This window comes from Danaus plexippus (genome assembly GCF_018135715.1).
Source record: "Danaus plexippus chromosome 13 unlocalized genomic scaffold, MEX_DaPlex mxdp_15, whole genome shotgun sequence".
In the NCBI taxonomy this organism is placed as follows: Eukaryota; Metazoa; Arthropoda; class Insecta; order Lepidoptera; family Nymphalidae; genus Danaus; species Danaus plexippus.
In genome coordinates this window covers 3012032-3039085 of record NW_026869849.1, presented here as the reverse complement: position 1 = coordinate 3039085, position 27054 = coordinate 3012032, and the positions used below count along the sequence as shown (strand labels likewise).

General features: G+C 30.8%; 6 protein-coding genes across 9 annotated transcripts in view; 3 read left to right on the top strand and 3 right to left on the bottom strand.

Annotated features, from left to right (window-relative positions):
- The window catches only part of LOC116770307 (dual oxidase maturation factor 2), a 40068-nt gene extending 28404 nt beyond the window's left edge, over positions 1-11664 (top strand). For both annotated transcript variants that reach the window (XM_032661726.2, XM_032661727.2), the window contains 9 exons: positions 6886-7062; positions 7140-7197; positions 7858-7995; positions 8060-8285; positions 8507-8718; positions 9071-9251; positions 9434-9586; positions 9976-10089; positions 10689-11664. In XM_032661726.2, coding sequence (XP_032517617.2) covers positions 6898-7062; positions 7140-7197; positions 7858-7995; positions 8060-8285; positions 8507-8718; positions 9071-9251; positions 9434-9586; positions 9976-10089; positions 10689-10737 — 1296 coding nt within the window. In that variant the 5' untranslated portion in view covers positions 6886-6897 and the 3' untranslated portion in view covers positions 10738-11664. The remainder of the gene's footprint in view (positions 1-6885; positions 7063-7139; positions 7198-7857; positions 7996-8059; positions 8286-8506; positions 8719-9070; positions 9252-9433; positions 9587-9975; positions 10090-10688) is intronic.
- A 118-nt stretch (positions 11665-11782) lies between these two features.
- On the bottom strand, positions 11783-15965 carry LOC116770472 (EF-hand domain-containing family member C2-like). The gene is made up of 16 exons (XM_032661958.2): positions 15798-15965; positions 15411-15566; positions 15126-15276; positions 14940-15052; positions 14770-14859; positions 14629-14705; positions 14398-14563; positions 14164-14326; positions 13908-14091; positions 13683-13833; positions 13408-13596; positions 13192-13337; positions 12995-13111; positions 12713-12892; positions 12390-12531; positions 11783-12074 (listed from the first exon to the last, which is right to left on the bottom strand). Exons 1-16 carry the CDS (start codon positions 15852-15854, stop codon positions 11964-11966), a joined length of 2193 nt encoding a protein of 730 aa, XP_032517849.2. The 5' UTR covers positions 15855-15965; the 3' UTR covers positions 11783-11963.
- A 235-nt stretch (positions 15966-16200) lies between these two features.
- LOC116769895 (vacuolar fusion protein CCZ1 homolog) lies at positions 16201-19823 on the top strand. Of its 2 annotated transcripts, none has more exons than XM_061527619.1 (11): positions 16201-16378; positions 16522-16619; positions 16707-16797; positions 16901-16960; positions 17038-17163; positions 17483-17655; positions 18000-18274; positions 18357-18541; positions 18624-18706; positions 18771-18898; positions 19028-19823. In XM_061527619.1, the coding sequence occupies exons 1-11, from the start codon at positions 16307-16309 to the stop codon at positions 19084-19086; spliced, it is 1350 nt and encodes a 449-aa protein (XP_061383603.1). In that variant the 5' UTR covers positions 16201-16306; the 3' UTR covers positions 19087-19823. The 2 variants fall into 2 exon arrangements, with proteins under 2 accessions (XP_061383603.1, XP_061383604.1); XM_061527620.1 differs by having other exon boundaries at positions 16229-16315.
- On the bottom strand, positions 19153-20929 carry LOC116769894 (protein RFT1 homolog). Its single transcript, XM_032661086.2, has one exon. The coding sequence runs from the start codon at positions 20927-20929 to the stop codon at positions 19253-19255; it is 1677 nt and encodes a 558-aa protein (XP_032516977.2). The 3' UTR covers positions 19153-19252.
- On the bottom strand, positions 20568-21603 carry LOC116769897 (ragulator complex protein LAMTOR4 homolog). The gene is made up of 3 exons (XM_032661092.2): positions 21469-21603; positions 21241-21379; positions 20568-21103 (listed from the first exon to the last, which is right to left on the bottom strand). The coding sequence occupies exons 2-3, from the start codon at positions 21372-21374 to the stop codon at positions 20947-20949; spliced, it is 291 nt and encodes a 96-aa protein (XP_032516983.1). The 5' UTR covers positions 21375-21379; positions 21469-21603; the 3' UTR covers positions 20568-20946.
- Positions 21604-21820: 217 nt separating this feature from the next.
- Positions 21821-26849, top strand: LOC116769896 (lysosomal-associated transmembrane protein 4B). Of its 2 annotated transcripts, none has more exons than XM_032661090.2 (7): positions 21821-21980; positions 22536-22649; positions 23162-23366; positions 24238-24346; positions 24826-24982; positions 25125-25349; positions 25548-26849. In XM_032661090.2, exons 2-7 carry the CDS (start codon positions 22542-22544, stop codon positions 25629-25631), a joined length of 888 nt encoding a protein of 295 aa, XP_032516981.1. In that variant the 5' UTR covers positions 21821-21980; positions 22536-22541; the 3' UTR covers positions 25632-26849. The 2 variants fall into 2 exon arrangements, with proteins under 2 accessions (XP_032516981.1, XP_032516980.1); XM_032661089.2 differs by having other exon boundaries at positions 24208-24346.
- Positions 26850-27054: the final 205 nt, after the last annotated feature.

The window sequence follows — 27054 nt, the reverse complement described above, 5'->3', positions numbered from 1 at the left end:
TTTTTTATATACCTTAAATTTTCTTTTTAAAAGAATTATATAGTGTTTGCGAATATCATCTATTAAGGTATATCGTCTTTTAAACTAGACAAAAAATCATACAAAAAACTATTATTTTAGTCGTTTTAAGCACATTTATTTCGAATTCAAAAACAATTACTTAACTTCATTTATATTCCCATATAAATGAAATCTATATATAATAGAAAATATTTTATTTATACTGGACAAGAGACAAGAAATTTGTCTATTTTCCTTATGGTATGTAAACTAACCGCAATTTAATTAATTATTTTCCCCTAAACATTAAAATTCTATGAAATACAATTCTTATAATGGTTCGCCAGGAAATTGCTTGGGCGACATTCAAGGTTTTCCGGTTCTTAAATATAATAAAATTTAAATATTATTAACTCCTACAATTCCTATATTTGTTACCGAACATAAAATAATGAATTTATTATGTATCCAGATTAGAAGCAGCGCTTCTTAGAACTTGTTCTTGTATTTTGAAATCATTACTCAGTGACTTTCACTCGTCAAGAAAGAAATTATTTTCTTTGACAAACACCAACACACTACTCACTACTTCATTTGAACTGGGCTATGAACCAGTAACTCTTTATCTGTGCCTTAGATAAAATAGCGGTCTGAAAGTATTAAAAATTTATTGGAAGTCTGATTTTAAATAAAACTAATATTTTTCGGATTATACTCCGTATTTTATATATGTATATGCATGTGCAAACACATGTGAATCTAGTGTGTAATGGCTTGATATCAAATAGATATTTTTAAATGAAAATAAATTATAGAATTATGACATCAAAGCGCTAAAGGTTTACTGTTTTAAGCGTAAATATACTATCATTTTAAATATATAATTAGTAATAATTAATGAATAGTTGCACTGAAATGCTATATATAAATATTTTTTCGTTCCAATGACATTTGCTTTTAAGATAAAAATATCATTAAAATTTTACGAATTCCAATTAATGTGCTTCAGACAGCATTCGACCTCGTGTCTTGTTGAAAAATATATATCGCAAAAAAAAAATTACGTTAGTAATTGTAGTCGATGAATTATATCTATCGACAATCAAAACACAATTCCATTGACATGTAATTAATACTATTGCACCTAAAACTGAACATCTTTCGTTTTATGACGATAATTTTTTGCCGAAGCTATCGTTATTAACCACCTTCAAAAGAAGTTTTATTATATACCATGCAAACAATAATTACAATTGTCCTCGTTACGTTGCAATCATCACCAGCTAATCTTGAGAGATTCCATATAGACCTAGTTGATTGTTATGTTATAAAAAAAAAATTGTTATGAAATAATAACGCCTTAAACATCTCTTTAACCAATACACAATATGACAACAGACAAACTCACTACAAAAATCTATTTAAAGTAGACTTTACTTTTCCATAGAGTATACAGAATTTAAAAAATAGTTTATTGTTTCAATTTATGTATATTTTCAACGTAAGTGATCAGGGTATCATTTTAATCAGAAAAAAATTCACTTAGTGTTTGGGATACTACGCGTTTTTTTGACAATGATCACGGTTGCTGTAAAGGAACCAAAACTTCATGATTATGATCTCTTGGATATAAAATAATAATAAAAAATTGTAGTATCTGAAAAACTTGGTTTCATTTAAATTTGTAAACGCGAAAACCTTAGCTATCATTATATATAGGTAGTTAAGTTAGTTTAACAAAACTGAAAAGTCTAAGTAACACGTTCTGTTCTTAAAATTAAACTTACGCAACAAACTTTAGCAGCCGCATAAAATTTAAGCTTTAAATTATTACAAATGTTGCCTTATTTACGCTTTCAGCTTAACATTATTTCCCCATCGATAAATACAATGTGTATAAATACTTACATTCTCATTAAAATCAATTCCTACCGATCTATGAACCAGTTTTAATAGTATACCTAGTCAGCTGGCTCCGAACAAAACCTGTTGAATCGTTGTCTTCGGTGCCGCTTGACGATGATTATTATTATCTTATATAAGTTTTATTAATTCATATCTCTATAGATGTCAGACGACATAATATTTATAGTACCCATAAATTTTAACTAACAACTTTGTAGTTATAAAACAATTGAAATAAATATAAAAATTTTGATCTAGCAGTAAATAACACATACGTACTAATAATTTTTAATATTTTCATATATTCCGATTCCAAAATGAGACTTAATTTTACTTTATTATTTTGATAACAGGTACTTACAAGAAGAACACAATAAACTGAGGTGTTTAAAATTAAAAAAAAAAACATTGTAGTACTAGTATCATATATTTGTGATCAGATGGCACGTATCTTAAAGACTGCCAAGTGTATAATAATTCATTCGGATCGTTTTATAAGTTTTCTTTATTATTAAATAATATAAATGATCGAACGAGTATTAATTAAAACATTTCTTTATCTATATTTAATTCATTCAATATCGTTTTATAATTATAACAGCTGTAGTGTTTCTATGTTCGATATGAAATAAGATTTAAGTGATCGTTCATCTCATTGTTTGAAAATATTTTATGTATGGCTGGTTGCACAGTTAGCACAGGATATTTTCATCTTCCGTCTATGTATTATTCCGTCATTAATATGTATTTATTTTGACATGTCCTTATTTGACATAAGTTATAAAAAACCTCCTTGAAGATAGTGTGCGAATAACAGATTCAGTCTTGATTCTTAATGTTCGGCGTTTATTCTAGTAAAGTCCTCCAAAAGGACTGAAGCCAGTATTGATAACTTTCAAACACAAGTCGAGACCCAAACGTTGCCATCACAAAACTAACATAGGTTCAGTATTATAATTAATTAAAAAAATTACAAATATTGGTTTCAATATAGTTTATAATATAACATAAACTTATTATCAGGTTTCCACAATTTTATCCCGGCAATATACCTGATATTCATTTATTATTAATTACATAAAAATAATTCTGAGAATTACAGTATATTATAATAAGTACGGCACGGATGGCGCCACTTGTAACAGTAGTTGGATTTTTCTTTTTAGCCTGTATATTAAGGAGGACCAATATGGCACCTTAAAGTACAAAGCCAATAAAATGGAACTGTGTTTTTTTATTCGAAAACTAAAACTGCAATACTTTTTAGGTTTTTTGAGATATATTTGACATACACAATAATGTTTGAAACATTTTATATATAAAGTATTTTTAAAACACGATGAATGGAACATTACTAAATTACTGAGCTTATATTCACTACCTACTTAAGACAATACACTTGAAAGTATCCACGGAAACGGGCCATTTCAACATCAGTAACAAAAGATACATCTGCTTTTGTTTACAAGACATGTTAATTGTCAGACGAAAATACCGGCGCCAATTAAGGTTAACAGGCTAACAGGTTGTGAAGGCTGTGTATTATATAACGGAATTATAAACATGTAAAACATAATACAAGAATTGCGTCTGGCATTATTAGAGTTGTAATGAAATTTTTTTCACGTGCTCGATAGTCATATATGGATGAATAAGGTTCATATGGACAAGGTTGAATCACCTTTAGGATTACCGCCGAACATCCTTATCGCCGGCCTTGAGTTTGACCGGCCCTCACTGACATCTACTTAATGATCTGTCAATTTAATGACAGGTATTTTTTATACAGATAATATTATTCCAGGATAAAGAATACTTTTTTTACAATATGTGGTTTATGTTTTTGCAAAAAAAAATCTCGTTATTTAAATTAAAACAGATAAATAACAAGGTTTGGTCCTTAGTGACATTGATATTATACTCAATCGGAAACTATAAAATACGAAATATTCACGATACATGAAAATCGAGACAACCAAAGATTTTAACAAAAAAAAAACTTTTTAATCAACACTTACTTTTTAACAGCAAAAAACATTTTCAATTTTATTAGTTTTTATAAAATAGAAAATTAAAAAAAAACACTTGAAAATATCAGTCATAGATTATTTTTACTTTCTTACAATGACTTTGCCTTACCGGTCCATTCCTTAAACTATATTTAAACACAGACTAAGCTATTTAGAATATAAAAAGTGTTGTTCACCTGCTTGGAATTGTAAAAATCTCAATGATCTGGTAAAGGGATTTACATTACTTTCATATTAATCGTGCTTAAATATTTCCTTCTTAATACTTTATATACACAACATAGTACCGTCTAGAATTTTCTTCACCATACGACCCTGACTTGTCTATATTGCCCTTGCTATCACATACGAAGGCCGAACATCAGCTGACCTTAGGCTCATTGACCGCAAGTTTCCGGGTTAGGGCAACGCCTTAACCAATTCCTATTTATATGTATTTAAAAAAAAGCCTGCTATATATAAACATATGATAAAATTATTACTAGTTGTCAGTTTATAAAAATTCTAAGACCTAACGAAATAATTAAACATTTCTTGTAGTATCAAACCAATAACATTCTGCATAACTTAGTTACGTTTAAATCTAAACTATATGTTACGAACTAACATTAAACATTTTATTAGATACGTTATATGTAACCATTAATTGTAAAATTAATATGCCAACAAAATAACAACCACAATAACAGCCTTCAACCAAATGTTATGTTCATCGAATAGCCTTACAAAATTTATTTACCACTGAAAGTAATTACATCGAACAAAACTTTTAATAATTAGAAAAACTATTTGTTATTAAATATATTAATATTCAATTGATTCATACAAAATAATATATAGAATTGCAAGGAATAATTCTAACCAAGAAACATGATAAATAAATCATGTTAACTTATGAGTTATTGAGTAAATAAATTGTACACTGAAGGTCGATGAACATAAACTATTCGTTGAGTAACCTCGTAAGATCACTTGTTCTTCCGGTTACGAGACAAGAGGGGAAAACAGTAGTTTCCTACACAACTCACTCATATCAAAGAATTTATGTCAAGAACTCGCAGACAGTTGCTAAGGTCGACAATTCACACAGATAAATCATTTAAATGTATATAACACGATACAAATCGGTCATGATTTTTCAATAAACACTTATTTAAATACATGCGGGCCATTTAAAATCTTTATGTATTCTATTAATTTACTGTAAATTGTTAGGATGCGTTCAGCTTAAATGCGGGCTTGGGTTGCGAAATTACAAAATTTATGTGAAAATTTATAATAGTTACTTACAATAATGTTTCGGTTTCAAAGATAATAAATCAAGATAATATTAAGAATCTGTCTAATATTAAGATGTATCAATTGCTAAATATCACATTCGCATATATAAAAATAAGTATCCGGAGGGAATGTCACGCCATCACGCTAACATAGGGATCCATTATTACTTTCCGATTATAATTAGACATAAAAAAATCGATTCCACTTCACCAAAATCAATTTTTCTGGTAAAAAACTGAATATAATGAAAAAAAAAACTATTATAGTTATTTTTCAATTTTAAATGGATACACAAAAGTCAACTTCTTATTTGGAGAATAAGCGATTGTTGTATATTTTAGACCACGTTACTTTGCATGGAAAAACCATATTACCTTAAAGTTTTATTGGACTACTGACCGACCTCTCGCAGACATCCGCTTCCCGAACACAAATACAGCAATCTGTTGAACGAACAACATTCCAATATGATTTGTTGGTAAATTTTATAAAAAAGTCCATGTCATTACATCGTATTTGAGATTATTTTATTATTAAATATTAAAAGATGCATCTAATGACTACTCCATTGTTAAAAATTGAAAAATAAGAATGTAGATATTATTTTATCTGTGTCAAGTACGTTGCACACATGAACAACTATGTTTATTTATATGCATTTATACTGCATTTTTATTATGGCAATATTAACTTTATATTGTTTCGGTATAATCTGTATACTTAACCCAGGTTTGAATCGTCGCACTCCATACAGAGCGTTTACAGTTTTATTCATTAGTCTTCGCATATTATAATATCAACAGAGACTTTAGAAACATTCGTATATAGTGAACGATGAAAAACTTGTGCTAAGCATATTGTTTCTCAAATTACTTTTGTTATTTTACAATCTTAATGAGAATTATAATTCAAGGCTGAAAGATAATTATTCTCTTGAATATTTATTTTCATTCATTTACTCCACAATACTTACAATGCTTTAAATAACCGTGTATCTAACTTTTGAGAATGTTTCTTTTAAAATCTTTACAATCCGTCTGTTAATATATTTAATTCCGGTAATTTGCCTGTCGATCAACTAAGAAAATATTATATCTATTATAGTTGCTTTACAAGACTATTATATGAAACATAATCATTAAAGTAATTAAATAAAAACAAACGCAAGTTTAAATATCCCATAGCCAGCAAATAGCAATCTATATAAAACCCGGTAATTCAATTAAAAAGGTCAGCTATTCCGGAGAACTCATTTAAATATATAAGCGTTTATTTATACAAGTTAAATTTATTTAAATACCTTTATGGAATATCAGTTTTAATGAGAATTGTTGGTTATTTATGAGTTATAACTTAATCATTGATTTCTGAACTTATTTTCTTTTCAGAACTGATTCCTTTTTTGATCTGATCTTTAATAATATTTAAGACAAGAACATTTGGAGCCTAACTCAAGCTCAGTTAGGACTAAACACATGCTCGTGTGTTACAATATCTGCGTTACTTAACGCTTGGGAGTGAAAAGAAACTTAATTAATTAATGAGATTGATTTGAGGTTATATATATAATCATTTAAATAGATATTCTATAACTGTTTGTAATATTGAAAGTTTAATTTTCAACACTTCTTTAGAATAATACTTATAATGTCTGTTATATTTATTATAGGCTGGGTGAGCTATGAAGGGGTGGTTCGACGGTTTCCGCGAGGAAGGCGGCCCGACCCTGTACGCTTATCACAACCGCACCGCCGTCGCCGCCGACGTGCCCGCGGTCGCCCTGCTTGTAGCCGCCCTTACGTTATACCTCGCGTTCCTTACTATATTCCCTGGTATACGGAAGGAGGTAAGACAAAAACCATTTCTGGCTATTTAAAATTATAAATGAACTAATTTTAATATACTACTTCTTAATATTTCCAGCGATTTTCCACGTTCACCATCGTTACACTTAGCCTCTTCGTTGGTACTGTGATTTTAGGTGAGTGAATTGAATCTGTACACAGAAGTATTAACAAAGTCAACGTTCAGCAAGGACAGGGTATCTCATAGAATACATTGTTACATTTGTCTTCAAGGTTTTTTTTACAGTATTGAGGATAATATATTTAGTTTTTAAAACTAAAACATAACGATTTCATTATACACGCAATGTTGTAAGAATAACAAATTACGTGACAGACTTATAGCTATCAGACCATATATATCTTCATATTTTGAAATTTCTTACTTTAAACAAAGATTTATCATAGACATGTAGTAAGTGGGCGGATCAAAGAAGTATATTTTTATACTTGATTAGATTACATAGTTTTTAAGGTTCCTTAAACAAAGTATAAAACAGCAACCTATTACTGAGACACCGCTGTACCATTGTGCTATAAAAAATAGCAACAAATATTAAAAATCACAATAAAATATTTTTTTACTCTCAAACAACACACATATTTTTTTTTTGCCTTACAAAACCTTGATGGGCGAATCCGACTCGCCCTCGTAGGATTATTTTTATGGAACGAAACAATACCAATTAAAAAGCAGGGTTTCTTTAAACAAATTTAAATCCTCATTATAATCACTTTGTTTATAAGATATGCATCTTATTTGTATCAGTTCTAAATATATGTGTCATTAATGTCAGTATGTAAGCACGGATCCTCGTGGCACGTGGCAGGGGCGCGTGTAGCCCGCGCCGCTTACCGCGCCTTCTCAGCTGAGCGACTAGACTGCTGGCTCGCCGTCCACGTCGGCTTGGGACACGTCAATGTCACTCTTAACGGTAATCTTCAACCTTCAGATAAACTTCAATACTGTACACCAAGTTATTATTCTTATATTTCTAGCGTTATCATGGGGCAACGTCTCGACAGGCGATCCAGGAATCGATTACAACGAACAATTTCGATGGGAAGAAGCTGGTGCTATCCAGGAATGGTATCGAGCGGGTTTATTACGAGGTTTACCATACCCCGTACTGTCTGTAGCTGAACACTTTGCAGCGGAACACGAGGGATTCGAGTGGGGTGCTAAGTATAGAGCAGCTGGTTATACTACCGCCACGCTTCTTTGGTATGACAGTACAACTATTATATGTGGCGTTGTAGAAGAAATTACACTAAAAGCCGATGAATTTAGTAAAACCAATGAGGATTCTTCAAAAAAATCTTATATCAATACTGGCTACTTCCACAAAAACTTTCAGAATTTCTTGGTAGAAGTCGCAACGCCACAAATCTTTACTGTCTAGACGACTAATTTAAGACAATGATTGGATGCTGGCATTATTCCAGGACGGCGTTGGCACTGTGGTTATTAATGAACCTCCTGCTGGTGGTGGTACCACGTTATGGCGCGTACGCAATGGCCTCTCTGGGAGTAACGCTGTGTGCTGCTGCCGGAGGATACTGGGCATCCTTACCACACGCGCCGCTAGTTGTGCGCTTGGATGGAGCCATGCTATTCTTCTCGATGGGCTGGTGTTTCTGGCTAGTCCTGATTGCTGGTCAGTTATATTTATAGAACCAAAAACTATGGATTGCAAGAAATTATAAAACTTTTTTACTTTAATACCATAAAAAAAACAAGTCTTAAAATAAAAAAAAACTCATTCTTATCCTTGAAATAGATTAAAAAAAAAGAAAAACGATTTTAAAATTATACGGAATAATTTTAAGTTTACTTTCATCGAAAGTTCATAATTGTTTATTTCTTTTGAAGTCTATATATGTTAAAAAGACAACTGAGCTTGAATAAGAAAAAAAAACAAAGAGCTAGATAGACTAAAATATTGAAAAATGTAAATTCAAAATACATGTTACAGGAAGGAAATTTACATTTGCACTCATATTTTCCAGGTGCCATATGTCTGGTAGTGGGTCTACTTATAGCAGCGCTGGACTTGGTGTGGCCTCACAGATTCTCGACCGTGCTTGAAGTAGATTACGACACTCCTTATGACAGACACGTCCTCATAGTGGACAGTAGACAAAGAGCTCGTCCACAAACACAGAGCTCCTTGCCATCCAGAATACTGAGGTTAGGGTTAAACAAAATAATATAAACATGAAATATATCTATGAAAATTGATAAATTAAAAGTTCATTAATATTTTAACATTATCAATGGTATCCTTATGTCCAAACTTGGTTCAAATAGACTTATTGATAGATAGATTCCCAAGTACAGTAACATATTATTATTTATTGTTTATTATTAAGGCGATTATCTTCTAAGACCCGAGATCCTGAACGTCAGGTGTCCATGTCAGTTGTAAATGAAAGTTCTGGCCGGGACAACCCTGCTTACCAACACGAACAGAGAAAACCTAATTCGCCGTGGAGGTATCCACTGTTTAGACGGCAGATTAATAGGTGGGTCATTGTTATAATTATTATTATATTTATTTTTTATTATACATTAAAATAACGAAAAAATATTAGACTATAAAAATTTCTGAAACAAATGGCTACTTGTGGGCAGTTAGCGATTTCTACTAAACAACCGTAGGTCTAGAGATAATTATATGTTTCAAAAAAACAATATTATACAAAAATAGTTTATGAAATACAAAAAAAAACTATTTCAAATAGCCCGATTATAGTTTTGATAGAAAAATATTGAAGTGTATTTAATAAAAGAATATGATAAGAATTATTCCATTTTCTCTTTTATAAGTAAGTCAGTATAATCCAATTAAAATATATATGTACTTTGACCTGCAACAGATTATCGTCGTTACAACTACCTAATGTTATTTCAGAGTCGACTCCGCCTCGAGTATGGGATCAAGCATAAATGGTACCAGTTCCGGAATAAAGATGTCCCCACTAGTAGGTGGACCCTCATCCAACGCACTATCGACGACCGCACAGAGGTAAAAGATGGCAGACAAATTGATTTTAAAAATTAATAAATGTATAAATATTAGACCACGCATTTACCGCCATTTTAATAATTTTTCTGTGATCAGATCTTTTTAATAAAATTTTGATGCCAAGATACATTTTATATCTCTCATTTTCGAAGGATAACATGACGAAATGTACCTCATATTTGATTAATTTTAGCGAACGCCCGTAATAGGTAGGACATTAGTTATTACACCGCAGACGTATCCGTCTCCAAACTAGTAACTAACTTTATAACAAATTTATTTAAAACCAGTTCAGAGCTCGTAACGTAACAGACAAAGTTACTTTCGTAATCGAAATATTAGTGTGTGTTTAGTAAATATCATGAATTTACTGACAGTAATAGTGTGCTTACTACTAATTCGTAACTTCAAACTTAACACAGATAGTTTCCAGTTTTTATTCATATATATTCTTAAGTTGATACTGACATGTGCTAAACTTTATAAACGGAAACTCTATGTTTTGTATGTGGTGACGCAAGCTCGTACTACGAGTTCTGTTCAACATTTACACTACTCAATATATTTATTATAAAATTAATTAGTGATATAATTTCCAGATACCGTCCACAAATAACAGCAGCTGAAAGAGTGAAAGACATGTGGTGACCTCTGTAACATATATGTATGTAATTACCTATTATAAACGATCTCTTTGTCAAAGACGGTTCTTGTTAACAGCAAGTACTGAACGGAAAGGCTTAGAAAACTAGTATTATATAATTATTTAAAACCTGATATAGATTTATGGTATGGTATTATAATTTAGACGTGTAAATATGTACCTTTTATTATAAGCAAATTATTAAAAAAAAAAAACATTACCGACCAGTGTCATAAGATGTATGGGATTTTATACCTCGTTTTGATTTAAAATAATTTAGCATTAAGTAAACGAATACATCGACACAAGTGAATACTTTGTGCCATTTGTAAATATATTATATAAGTGAACTAAAATCACATCTAGAAACCATATTACAATTTGTTTATAACTTAGATTACCAGTAACATCTTTTTGGAACACGCTTGACTTTTTTTATCTACAGTTCCACAGGCTGTCAAGTTCAAAAATATTAAAAAAAAAAATCGCATAAAGAAGTCATTTAGTATTAAATTATATTTAAGTTATTTATTCTGCATAACAGTATTTGAATGTGCAGGCCAAAATTAATTAAAACTAATTGATTACTAATTCTTTGATACCAAAAATATCGAAGTTTGTTTCCAAATGGTTGGAAGTCATAGATTTCCAGTACAGATTAAAATTAATTTTATTTTTTTTACCAATTCAGGAACCACAAACATCCTTTTGTTTCATTGATTACTTATTTTATTTAACCTATCTTCATCACAATTTCAGATTCACTGTCAAATTGCGTTTAAGTTACAGTTTTGATATAATTAATCATTGTTGTGAAAATATGTTTGCAATAGTGATTATCCATAAATTTTACCTTGTAATAGATACGTTATAAAAAGTGATAGTAAGCAAAAAATATTTATTGTGATAAAAATATACCAATATAAAATTAATGTATTTTCATTTATCCCATAATAATACCCTGTATAATGCGGTGTGATATCAGATAACTTGGTTTGGTTACTAAATTGACGTAATTAAAAGATTTTGTGCATAATAATCAAAAATGAATACAGGGTTTAAAAAAATCAAGTATATTTCAAATAATAAATATACAAGTTATCTTTATAGTGTTCGATTTTTCAATGAATACAAACAAAAATTAAATACACGAGTAAAACTAAATTTAACAATAAAATATATCATTACAATTTTGGATAAAGTGTTCCGAAATAATTTTAAAATTCACACTCTACTGCGTTTGTTCTTTAACTAGATGCTCAAGGTTCAGTTGACATAAAAAGGCATTCCAGTTCACGAAGCCTTCGCTGATGAATGTCTCTGCTTCGGCCCAAAGTTTACACTATCAAAATAAGGACCATTATTACATCGAGTGTACTTGTTTGGACTTAAGATTAAATAATGTATGTATTGTTATTTCTTCTCTCTATCTTACTCTCTCTCTGTCTGTCTGTTTCTGGCTCTCTTAATTTAAATTAACTAAAACATTTATTTAAATATAAAGTCTGTGTTAGTCCAAGGAACTCTATGATAAGAATATTAACTAAAATTGATTAGTCATCAAGTGTATCTTATTATTATTGTTTTAAATTTATTTGTGGATAACAGAATAAAGTTTTCAAAAACTAAATATGTAAATTGTGATATATAATTTTACCTCGGTATCTTTTACTGGTGGTGCATGACGAACAACCTTCTCGTAGTCCGCTTCGGAGAGATTGAACACGGGACGTGTTTGAAAGTCGAGGAAGTTCATGAGATCTTCGTACTGAATATCGCAGTTCTCATCTTTTTGAAGCCTATAAATATGCACAAAATTATTAAATGAAGCCAGTTATAAATATTAAATGAAAAAAAAATATTCAAAAACAACCTATCGAATGTAAATTATAATCAAAGTCAATTTATAAACATACATATATGAAATATAGCTACAGTCGAACCTTCTTTTTTGTAATTGTTCAAAGTCACTATACTTACACTTGTAACATACAGTCCATAAGATCACAATTTAAAGGCAGTCTATGAGCTCGAAGTAATTGTCTTAGACGACTGGGTGGTAGAACTCCTGAGCCGTCAGGATCCGCGTGGAGTAGACCTTCCCGTAGACGAGAACGGTCGTCCCACAAACCGCGTGTTAACTCCGTAAAAACTAATGACCTAGAGGATTTTTTACACCCGTTATTTAAAACTTCTTAACACACAGATGTACCTAAATGTTATCGCTGGAATAGGCCTAAATAGATTGAAATTAATTCTCACCTTATCATTTCCCGTCGTGGACTTCTCTCTTTTCCAGGGTCACCGCGAAAATAGCGAATGAGTGTTATGAATTCGTGTTCGGTCATTTTTTCGCACATAATTTCTTTCATTGCTTGTCTATCGAAACAATACAATTAAGTTACTTATGTTTATTCCTATGTAATATTAAAATAATGTGAGTAGTGTTAAGTAATTACTTGAAACATCTGACCGACATCAGTTCTTTTTTATCGGGTACAACAGCTTCCATATATTTTGACACAAAATTCTTGTATCCGTTGTCTTTAGAAGCTAATATACGCCGTATTTTGTCCATTATCAAAGTTATGTTCGCCATTGGATACTAAAAATTTATTTTCGTAATGATTTTTCTTAAAAAAAAGTAGCTACACTTGTAAAAGAATCCTTCTCACCTCGTTGGCGTGAAGTTCCATGTACCTAAGAGCATATTCGTCTGCAGAAATGAGTCGAAAACAATGTTTATTGATGACAAGTTCGTTGCCAACCCACATATCTTTGTCAGTGTAAGCAGGAGGCTCTTTTGGAACAAAGAAGTTAACGTCGGGTAAATACATTTTTTCCCGTCGAAAGAACTTTCCGGTCTATCAAAAAATTTGTCGAAAATTAAAAATAACGAATAAAATCATTTTTTAAAGATAAACATATTGCTTCTATAATTCAAACTAACCTTAAATCCTGAATTACGTTCACCAAGTTCAAAAATGCCGATTGTGTCGTCACATAAGAAATATTTTACTATAAAATACCGTCTCGCATCTACAGGATTGTCACTAATCAGTCTTGCGGCAAATCGAAGAATATGGGAATCAAACCCAATTCTAGAAATAAAAAAAAATATAGTTGCTAAATCAATAACAAAGTAGGTGGAATAAGAAACACAAAAACTCTTTACCTGTCTTTGTTTAGAAACTTTATAAAATCTCTATGTGGAGCTTTCGGCTCGACTGTTCGGCAGTTCTCTGCAGAATCATCATAAGATCCATAACCATTCCATGGCGGTAGCTGACGTTCAGCCAGGCTTGATGATATGCACTCAGTACCTTCATCTTTGGGCACAGGCAGCGGAGTAAAAGCATCTAACCAAAAATTATAAATAAAGTATCTGCATTTCGATTCCGATGATTCCGTGGATTCGGCAATTCACTTACCAAATCCGTAAGTGACACGGTAGTACTCCTTTGTAAAGGGATCGCAATCAGTAAGCACTACTTTACGACCAAACACATTGACCACAGCACCTATAGTTAAATCGGCCGGACTATAAGAAGGCACCTTAGGTCCTCCTGTCATTTCTATACGTGGTGGTATTTTCTGGGATGAAACATATTTTAAAAATATGTTCTGAAATAAAATATTATCGCATAATAATTTGTAAAACTCACTCTAGGGAGCCTCATTCTTTTTAAAAACATCGGTCCCGCCTCCATTCCAGAATTTGGTGGCAAAACTTCCTTAATTTCCATGGTATCATCAGCAAGGAAATAATGTATCTCAAGAAGATGTATAGAGCCAAATTCCGTTTCTCTGTCATCCCAGTAACCGTGAAATCTGCGTAATGTTGTTTGGATAAATATATCTAGTACTTTATTAGCTTAGGTTTGATTAATATATACCTTAAAACTTGTCTATCAAAATCGAGAAACTGGCGAAAGGGACGATGTTTCGGTGGGCGCGCTGTGTCCGGAGTCCTCTGTAAATTAATTAGAAATAGTAGTAACAATATGTAGAGGAACTAACTATAGACTATATCATACCTCAATTGCATCCGGCCACGGTATTGGGTCCGGAACATTTATTCCAAGGCGATTCATAAACACTCTAGTGAAATTGTCACAATTGATGATCTATTTAAACAACAATTAACAGTGTAATTGATGAATACATTTACAAAGGTATATACTCCACAGTTAAAGCCGTAATGTACCTTAAACACCTTTCCAAAGAAAGTAACCTCACGTCCTACGTTTAGATCTAAGACGTCGTAGTAAAGATCGTAGCTGAACGGAAGACGAATTCTTTGTCGGCTTATGAGTGTTCCTACAATATTTTTTAAAAATTATTTGTAATATTTCTAAACATTTCTATGTCACTGTTTTTTATTATGATTTACCTTGCGACAAGCCACTGTTTTCAGTTCTTGGTTCCATCACTTTTATCGTCCCGTCTTCTAGATAGAAAAATATTTCGACTTTCCTTAAAATATGAGCAGCTGATCGCATTTCTTGAAGTGTTTGTTGAAAATAAGCTTGAAACCGCAAAATCTTAAATGAAATAGTTTTGAATTAGATTGTAACAGTCATAAATAAAGATTTATTTCTGCTGCTTTCCAGACTTTAAAATAATAATTGATGCCTTTATGCTCTTAACTTTAATTATTAATTTTTATCCTACATACATGTTTATCGTACATTATCCATGTAGGAAGATCTGGTGCCTGCTTTCGACCATACAACGAGGGCACACGATTAACACCCTCTGCTTTATCTACCAACATGTTAACCTTATCGATAGATGTAAAAATAGGCCGTACACCGAAGTTCTTCTTGCCAATCTGAAACATATTTTAAATGTTAGGTAGGTATTATTACAACACGCTGATAACATTGTATTAATTTTAACTTATTTCATTCACAATTACGAAAAACTTATAATTGTATTAATTGTTGTTTTTAATGTTTGTTATATACTATTTAAATAAAACAAATTCATGAAATAAAAAAATGGGAAGAACGATTTAGAAAGGTACTATTTATATTCAAAATTATTATCAATGTTACATTACCATAGGATTTGTGCCATAGCCAGGTAATAATGGTAAGCGAGGATTTCGAATCGCCATTTTCAACGAGAAAAACACAACGATTCACTGAGTAAAAAATATATATATCCAACAGTACTCTAAACGTATCAAAGAAATAAAGGTATAATCAGAAAACAATAACATTCTATATTTCCATGGTAACCGAATTAAAAGTAGATTTCTTGCAGATAGGTATTCGTGCTAACTCTTCAGTAGGCATCAAAAGAATGGTAATCATTTTAAAAATATGTCTCCCATAATTAATTAGGATTACATAGTTTTATATGCCTACAAAATATTTTAACATTTAATTCTGAATAAACAGGAATCCAATGTTAAGTGATAAAAAAATAAAATACGTCAAAGTCTACCAGTCAAAATGACAACAGTTTATTTTGTTTTGCAAATAGCCCCTTCTTATTACTTTAAAATAATAAGTAATAAGTTTACTAAACCTTACTTAAATAAATAAGGCCTTTACTACGTACATCATGATAGACGTAAATAATAAAGTTAATTCTTTTTTTATCTTCAACTCTACTTTCGGACCAAGGGAGGGAGAAGTATGTAACAAAAATAATCAAATAATTAGAACTTGGTTTTAAAAAAAAAATTGAAAAAATGAGATAGATATGTTTCTCAGTGCAAGTATATTAAAATTATTACAGTATATTTTAAATAATAACCTCATCATCATTAATTTTAGGAATTAAAAAGAATACTTTTCTTTCATCCAAATCAAGTTAGTGTTGACGCTCAAAAAATGCAAGTGGGATTATGCGAAGCTGTTGTTAAATTCATGACGTAAGTTTAAACAATTGACCAAACTGCAATAAATTTATATTATTTTTATTGCAAGGGCAGTTAACACTTTAAATAAAAACTTTTTAGAACATTTTCAAATGAACCATGTGAAGCTCTACAGACGCAATCAAAGAGGTATATTTTCTATCAGCCTGAGAAGAATTTTTGGATGGTTCTGGTACTACATTAAAAGTTTATTATAACTATTAATTTTTAATATATAATCCCAGTATAGATATGTAATCCTAAGGATTAATGTTACATGAACAATAATTTTTTAGGTAGTCAGAATTCCATATGCAGCTAAAACTCCTTCTACACCAGGGGAGAGTAAGGAGGTGGTATGTAGTGTTTGTTATAGTTGAAACACCAGCACCACTAAGGATATCCTGTTAATGACAAAGCTTTTCTTTTATAGATTGAAACATCTGTTATATATGACTTATTAGTGTCAGCATACAAAATGTTCAGAATGTTTGTTGGTCCGTTTAAAGACATACCACCTGAAGATATTTATACAAAATGTGAACAATTCTTCACACCAGTGAGTATATATAAACCATTAAAAACTTTCTTTATTAAAATGTTATTTAAATAAAACTAATATTTTTCGGATTTACTATGCATATTAAATTATTGTAACTGTGATCACATTTGCTGAAACGTAGCCAAAACATCTGAGTATTATGTAGTTTTTAAAATAATAAAATATGCATAGTAAATCCAAAATATATTGGTTTTATTTAAAGCAATACTCGCAAAAGTCTTAGATCTCGTTTCAATGTTATTACTTACCATCTATAAACATTTATTTATGCCACAAACAATTCCATGTTGTAACTTATGTTCTATTACTGTTTCAGTACATAATGTCCAGAAATATTGCAAATGACTTAAGTAATATTATACAAGGGATAAATTATTTACCGCTAGAAAAGAATTCATTTTTTAAAGTGGTGTGTTTTATAGATTTACTGGAAATTACTTACCCGGATTTTAAATGTGTATCTTTTGTCTACAATGAACAGCTTATATGGTAAGAAATTTGTGAAATCAATAGCATAAATAAAATAGGATTTAATTACAGTATTATACACACACATATGGAAAATTGAGATATCAATTCCTTTGCTGTGAGTACTGTACTCCTGCTAGGAAACATAATATATATGATAATAATTTGAAATAAATATAGAGTAAAATAATTATAAAGGCAAAGCTTAACTTGAAACTTGCAACATATACATATTTTGTTGTAGTAGCCTTAATTATTAAATGATTTGCTGGTGTTCCTCTTAATTGACAGTCCTTAAGAAATTCAATTGCATTGAGATTAAAAAGACAAAGAGATTTGTCTGTTATGTAACGTTTTTTTCATAGGAATGGACTTGCAACAAATGATATGTTAACATTATATCAATACTTAGTACAAACTTTACTTCCCAAACAAGTTGAGAAGGAAATACAAGGTGGAGCTGTAACAGCTGCGGTAAGACATGGCCGCTTTATAAGTCCCCCAGAGGGTATTCGTACTTCGGAAGATCTTAAAAAACTACATAAGGTGTACTTAATGAGAGAAGATGATACTGAAATGAAACAATATTATTTAATAATATACAGAACCCTCAGTGCAACAGTCTGCTTCACGATTGATGGTGAGGATTTTTTTCATACATATTTTATTTACCAAATACATACATACATAAGAACACTAATAGTTATTGAATATTCTTGTAGTAAACACTACCCTCGACCTAGATACGTTCAAATCTCTAGATGCATTTATTGGGCCCAAACTATCTACAATAGCATCCTCTATCAGTGAGCAATGTGCGGTTCATGCTTTACAAAATGCACAACTTTCAAGCTCGGAACACAAGTTTTTGTACTTCAATCGACTGAATCTGGCATGTAAAACTTCAGTGAGTATGTTTTTAATGGAGAAGAGAATTTTAGTTTGTTACATTTAAACTTTGATTATAAGAGGTATATTATACATTTCAGACACCTCCATCACTGACACCATCTACAGCAGTTAAACCAGAAGTTTTAAGTATTATAGCTGGTATACATGCTGACAGAAAAAGGTAATTTTTTAACTTTTCGAATTTTAATCGCATATATAAGCAATACTATAATAATATTTTTCAGTCTCGGGAATTATGGTGAGATTATTATAAAAACCCCCGACGAGTACTGGATCACGGGAAAAAGTTCCAATGACAGAGAATTTTATGTCATAATACAAGAAAAAAATGCTAACTTAAAAGATATTGCGGGTATGTATCATGAAATAAAGTTTTCATAAATTTATATATTAAAAAAAGGTTGCATAGTTTGGTTGTCTAGTCTCTTGATACGATGGGGATTAAAACAAAAATACATGTATAATTATGTTTTTTTAACAGATGAGGTGAAAAGAGTATGTGAAGAGCAAATGAAAGGCATTTTCTTCTATCCTATTTAAAACCTCGGCATAACAATTTATTGTTACGTTTGGAATTGATTTTCATTAAGTAATAAATAAAACATATTATGTTATAAAATATAACGTATTTATATTATTTAAATAAAATAATACAGATAATACATCTTATTTACAAATTATATGTAAACTTAACAATGAAAGAAATTTAGTCTGTTGAAACTTTGTTTTCTTCTGTCCTTGTGAATTTTGCGTATATTTTCTTTAATAGATCTTTATTTTCTACACTCCATGATAACAGTACAAAAAATAGGCATACCATTCCTATTGCTATATGGGTTAGCATATTTTTAGAAAGATTATGTTCAGATGCTTTGCAGATACAACCAGCCAAAAACAATGTAAATAGAAATAACTTTCCGACGTACAGACCGTGCAAAGGTCTATGATCTGTATCCTTATGTTTATCGTTAATAAAATGTACACTATGCAAAATCCTTGCGAACATATTTATACAATTAGATATAATGAAACCAACTGGACCAAAAACGTATGTCAATACATATGACAGTATCAGGAAACTTATTGAGAAGAATACCATTAGATAGTTGTAACTATTCAATTGGGCACTAGTCATTGTAGCAAACGTGTAACATTCTGTTATGCCATTGACAGCCATTAGCACAATAGCGAAACAATGACTTTGAAGTAAAGTAACTGGTAATCCACTGGCTACAAACGCTTCCCCTCCGTACAAAGTTAGTAATGTAGAAGAATAACTGAGTCCAAAAACCAATACAATTAAACCTATAGAACTAACAGTTTTACAAACTTGATATAACACTGTACAAGATTCGTGGATTTTGTTCCGATCTTGCTTATACAAGGGAAGATCACGACTAACCATTTGTGTGAAATAAAAGTAACTGCTATCTTCGATTGGTCGAAATACAAATCTTGCAGCAAGACTTCCTAAGTTATTAACAACATCATAAGTGGCTTGTTCACTAAATGTCATCACAGGACTTGCAGACATCACATATTTCTCACCCTCGGTCAGCAGTTGTTTAACTACTCCCTGTTTAGCGAAACTTAATGTTAGAGTGTTTAATTTTTTATTAAAACATGAATTTATTGAACCCAAATATTTTGGAAAGAAATCTCTCAGAGATATAAAATTAAAATCATCCATGTCACTGAAAAGAGTATCCAGAGTTTTAGCAGACAGAAACCGAGTCTTCAGAGCACCTTTTGCATATAACGGCTTACATTTTATGTACCAATAGAAAAATATGTAATAAGATACAACTATAGCTGCAATACTAACAACTTGGGCTACCGAAAATGCAATTAAAGCAGCAGACCTATCATAAACAATTATAGAAATAAATATAATAGTTCTGATAAATATGTGCAAAGTGTCCAAAATAATTTTTAATTTGACAAAACAATAGAGTTGGGACACAAGCATCATATTGGCAGAACAAAGTTCCAATACACATGAGAAAGCTACACTCCAGCAGCCGAAGGTATATTGAGAAGAATGTTCTGGATGGCCAAGTGGTAGAATATTTAACCAAATATAAATGAAAATTGAAGATAAAACAAAACTTAAAGGCACTGATAACCAAATCTGGTTAATGACCTGATTCCAATTAAACTCACCCTTTTGACCCAAGCAAGCGCGGTGGAAGGGCTCTCGGCTTAGGAATAATATAGTACTTTCAAGCAACAATAACCTGACATTCATAATACCAATAACTTCATGACCAACATTTCTAATAACCCATGCATTAATTATGAAAGTTACGCATCTAAACAATATTTGCAGGAGTATATTAAAGGATGCATTTTCGAGGCTACTCATCAATAAATTGCGACCCATTTTTATAGGTATGTTGATCACACGTTAACAGCGATCTCAGATGATGATGTTTGTATGCTTCTTTTTACAACATATATCTTCTTATTGGATATACATATAGAAAACCAGTGGTCATCATAGGTTATAGATATCTTTTTGAACTTTTCTTCAGGTCCAAATGCTACTGGATCAATACTGTAATAGAATATAATATTCATATATCTAATACAATTAAGATATGAAATATTGATCTATTGTTGTCTAATTTATTACAGGTCTTTATGTTATTTATGAGTCAAAATGGTTCGTCAACATATATGAATGTATCTAACCTGTTTGACAAACTGATAAGATCTGTTATAATAGTCGCAACACGTTCGTCGTTCTCCAAATCTCCACCAGACTCGAGGACTGCCCCGTCCTCCGTCAATATCAGATATCCGAGTTGGTCTGGAATTTTTTCCATTATAGCTGAAATTATTCAACAAAAGGCAATAAAATACAGTAATAATGAGCGTTTAAGTAGTTTAAAAGAATCATAAACATATATCTAGACTTGCCTTAATGTACATGACAATTGACAAATAATTGACATCTAGTTTTAAAACGTTTCATTTTTTTCATACGTCACACAGTTAAAACTTAGGTACAGTGTTTTAGAGCTTATAATAATATTCTAAGGGTCAATCGGTGTAGTTTTAAAAAGTTTATATCAATCTATAACAAATGCCAAAAATATATGATTGCCTTAATGGACTGGAAGATAAACAGTAGATAATTATATTATACTATTAATTCATTAGAAAAAAAATATTTATTATTAATAAGAAAAAAATACTACAATATTTATAGAATATATGAGGATATATTTCTTTTATTTTGCTTTATGCTGTGTGTGACTCATATTTGTCATATGTCATATTGTATCCACATCCAGTATTGTATTGGTAATTGGTAATTACAAACTGTCAGTGAAAGTTGAGAATCAATCGTCCTTTTTGCTGAACACAAAATTTTTGAAAAATCATTTTAATTAGTGGCTAACGGATACGAAACAGGATATATTCACAAGGTACTAGGACTATACATGAAAATAAATTTCTGAAGATGTTATTAGTTACCGACATCCTCGTCGCTGCGACGCATATTGAAACAACTGCAATGAGCTATTGATATAAAAATTTTAGATTAGTGTTCCGTACTGTGATTTATAAAAAAACTTTTAGCTTGACGATTATTATAATCCCAATAGAAAATGTATTTTAGGATGTTTATTACCAGAAATACATAACATTAACTATTTATAGGTCATAGAGTAAATTTATAATTAACGTATTATTACTTCTCTTCTGAAAATGAATTTTGATTCTACACTTTTGGATCCTACAACACAATACTTTTGCTTATATTTTGCGCATAAAATATATTGTAATCTCATATTTATCGTTATCGATCGCAATAACATAAACATTTCATAATACAATGTAATCACAACTGCTATTTTTGTTAAATGACACAGTTCGTAATATATAGTTTTAATAATAAGAATCTCTTATGATTGAATATGTTATTATTGTTTAATGTTTACTTCAAATTATATTTCAAGAATATTTGTATTTTTCTTTAGACTAAAATGTTGAGTTTCCGTCCCAAACTGGGGACAGAAAGGAGCAGTGAATATCTCTGCTGCTTTTGCCTCCACGTGAGAACTGGCACCATTTTACTGGGGTCATGGCATTTGGTAAGTAAATGTTTTAACTTTTACAAAAAAAAAAATATTCATAAAGATTACATTTGTGTCATTTGAAATATTGAAAACATTTAACCAAATTTAAAATGAGTCTTTTTTTCGTCACAAAAGAAACCTGTAACAAATTTAATATAACCAAGGCAATCTTTATAAGATCTGCTATTCATGTATTTCAGTATAACATATTAAATTTACTATATATTTTCCTTCCTTTAAATAAATCTGACCGCAAGTTAGGCACAATTGAAAACATTTAAGGAAATTATATAATATATTTTTATATTTAGGTATAGGCCCTTTCCTTGTTCTCACGAGTTCTTGCCATCTACTTATTATCCCCCTGTCCTCCTTTCTCAATGACCAAGGTCAGCACCGCATCTGCAACATCTCTTTTATTGCCAATGTCCTGGTTGACAGTGACTACTTCTAATCAAGTAGGCTGTCGGCTCCTTTGCCTCCTTAGACATAAATATATATATATATAAAATGCATTTTTCTTTTAGATTTTACACCTCATTGCACTGGGGTTCTTGGTGGCAGTGGTAAGAGACCCCAGACTTCTAGAGAATTTGGAGCGTGATTCCTCTCCAGTAGCAAACTGGGGTGATATCGGAGCCCCTATGCCAACACCTCTATCTAATATTGAAACTCGTCCAAGCCCGTATCCTCAACATGAAGTGCACATTCGCGATTACAGCTTCATTGACCGTAAGTATATCTATAGTAATATCTATGTTTATGTGTATTTGTGTTTACATACATACATACATATACCTCACTCCTCAACCCACATTCATAAAACCTGTAGTATTCAATGAAACATTAATTTTGTAATATGTGTATTATGCTAAGTAGCAAGACATGAATGAACTGAATGACAGAACCTAACACGATAAAGTGATCTGCCTACATACTTGACATCATAATATTATCAGCAATATCGACCAAGTATAACTAACACACAACATGACCTTTACCCAAAAGCTAACTTGGAATAAACCCGTTCTAGGCGATAAGGTTGCCTTATTACTATTAACTTTCCATGTTACATAATAAGACATATTTTATGTAAAAGCAAGTAATGTCGGGAATCATAGCATACATTGTTGATGGTAATTCATTTAAACATAAACATGTTGGTTCTAACTGTTGGGCTGAGTCATGGATAAAAGTCATTATATATACAAAAATTTTTTTATACCCACAAAAAATAATGAGTCAGAATTTCATAATGTTTTTAAGCACAAATTGTGTCATATAGTTAATTTGGATAGATAATTAAATTTTCCTTATTTTTGATATCGATGTAATTACTAAGTACATAACGGATATGTTTATATGCAAATTATTAATTCTTCAAATAATGAGTCACGGAATTCCATAGTGTTTTATAAATCTAGAGTTATGTTAAATAACTTTTATTTATGGTATTACTGTATGTACTGTAATAGTATTGAAGTAATAATTTTTTAATTTTTTAATTGTATATTAAGTACATTAATTTGTCATTTTTAATACTATACATGACATGTACATGTGCTAACTATAGATGATGTGGATATGGGTGCCCTGGTTACAGTGTGTACACTGGCTATCACTCTCATGCTGATATATGGAGCATCACGTGGTAAGCCGGCACACCTGCTGCCGTTCTTCTGTCTTCTGATATTCAATTTTGCTATCACTGTGTGAGTATTACTCAAACATTTTTTTTAATATTTTATTCTTTTAATAATATATATATATGTTTAAGGTCTTAGATACATTATATACTTTATTTAATATGTAAAGTATATGTATTCTAATGATTACCATACAACGAAGTTTATATATACTGCTGATATTGAAAAAAGGTTTCTAATATGTGACTAACATTCAATTTTAAATATTTTAATGACGAAAAATAATTTTAATATAAACTTACATTTTTCTATAATGGCTAGTAATTTTCACAGTAATACATTGAAGCGGCTAAAGTACTGTACGTACGCAATATTAACGTGATGTTGAGCTAAAACTTTAGTTAGAATTCAAATACAAAATCACAACTGATGTGAGATATTGAGAAGTTTGCAACTTCAAATCCTGTTTGTTTGGACATATTTTTATTAAATACTGTCTATTTGAATTTCGATTAGGCTAATCGACAAATATGTATACCTTGTAGGCTAACGGCGACCGGCTATCTGTGTTACCTACGCTCCATACACCAACTCGTTGCTGAAACCCGACTGGTGCCATGGCGCGAGGAACTGCTGTCATTGCCGGCTCCCGCACTTGCTCTTATCGTGCTCGCCGCTCTAATGTTCGACGTACTCCTGAAGGTACTTATGGATTTTATGTTTTGAGATTGTACACCTCAAGGTGCTTCTGGTTTTGTGGTTGGAGGTTGTAGTCTTCGAAGTTGTTGCGTATGGTGTGGGTAGCAATGATTTTTTTTTTGTCTAATCTTATAATCCTTCACAGGGGTACTGCATCAGTATTATTTGGCGCTGCTACAAGTACCTGACCATGAGGAGCCACGCGGTCCACAACCTGACACCGTTCGTGATTTCCAGCGAGGGCACCGTCACACCGGCCTACCCTGCGCCAGATTACTCTAATCTGTTGCCCGACTATGAAGAGGCGGTGAAGCAAACACCACCGCCTTCATACAGGGTTGCCACCCTCATGGCTGACAATAATCCAGCTGTTAGTACTATTATTATAATGAATTTAAATATTCTAAGTTTAGTTTATATAAGTATGTTCTGTTATTTATATTAAAAATTCTATATAAGCTCATATATACTTTACAATGATATAGCCAATATATATGAATAGAAGAGGCTGAAATTAAGTGTACAATAAAATTCAATCATAATATTTGATATATTTTTTTCTTTCCAGCCATCACAACCCCAACAGAACTCGTCTCCTGCCACCAACACTGTGGTGATGCTGCCTCAGCCGGGATCCCAGGCTCGAGTCTAATCATACTATTTTCAACCAATACCTTAGTTCACTCTAAAATATATTTTCTGTAACCTATTGTGCTGTCTCTCCTAATTCATTAATTCTTGCTCAATACACTGTTTATATATGGATCTGTCAGAGTAATACTTATTTTAAATCTATTTTTTTTTTTACTAACATTCGACTGTTGTATTTAAATATGTTGTTTTTTTGTTTGTTTTTTTTTTTTTTTTGTAAATCATCACCTTTTTTTGTGAAGATGTATTTTCGGGTTAAACTCTTATACGAATAGCATTTGATTTTAACGTTAAAAATATGTACCTGTGTAAATGTTGGAAATTTTTATTTTTTTATTTTGTTATTTAATGACATTTTAGGAGACGTGCCATTTTTGAAGACATTTTTGTTATGTATAACCTTCTCCAGAAACATTTATTGATATAACATTCCAAAAAATATTAATGAAAAAGCTTTACAACTTCATCTACAGTGTAGTTTTAAACATAAAGGATACAATGCTATTGACATGAACTCCAAAAAAATATTTAATTTATATAATAACTTCTCAAAAGACTATGTTATTTATGGCTATGATCACCAACAATATCCTTATTGTTTTTTTACTAAAACCTGATAAATATCTGAAAAAATACAAAAAAAAACTTTATAAATATTATAAACAAATTGTTTAGCAACTGCAATTTGCAACCTTTTTCAATGTGATTCTTTTTTATCTGTAGTGTTGGATTGAAAGCAGTTAAAAAAACATTTTGAGCATACAAAAATATCTATGCTTTTAAAGAAAATTCAAAATTCGCTCTATTCTAAAGTAGAACATAGATGCCATCTTAAATTGAAATAAATAAAAATGGCCAATGGACTTGGTTCAGGCCGCGAGTAGTTTCAGAAAGGCCTAAACTAAGTTGTATTATTAAACTGTATGTAAATCAATGATGTACTTATTGTCTATGATGTAGTTTTTGTGTGGTATTTTTACCATTTTGCTATCATTTGTATCGGGCTACGACATGTTTTCTTTTTTATAATTTTTTCTGGTTTGCATATAGTTGAAATCAGTCTATATATATATAATTTTTATTACTTTTGGGGTTAGCTTAAATCCTGTTAGAATAGTGTTAAGAATAAGGTCTATAAAAATCTGTGTGTAAACTAAGCACTAAATTATTGACTAACTGTGGTAGAAATGTATTTATCTGAAATAAAATATAGTCTGAACTGTTGTACCTTATTTAAATGATAAATAATTTATTTATTATTGTTTTTAACTGCCGTTTACAAGAAAAACTTACTTTAATTGGTCGCATATTTTAGTATTAATACTTTTTAGGTAAAATCTTGAATCGGAATTTAAAAAACTACCTACTGAATTATTTTTACGCGAAGTGGAATCTCTATGTTACGTCAAGATTAAAATTATATA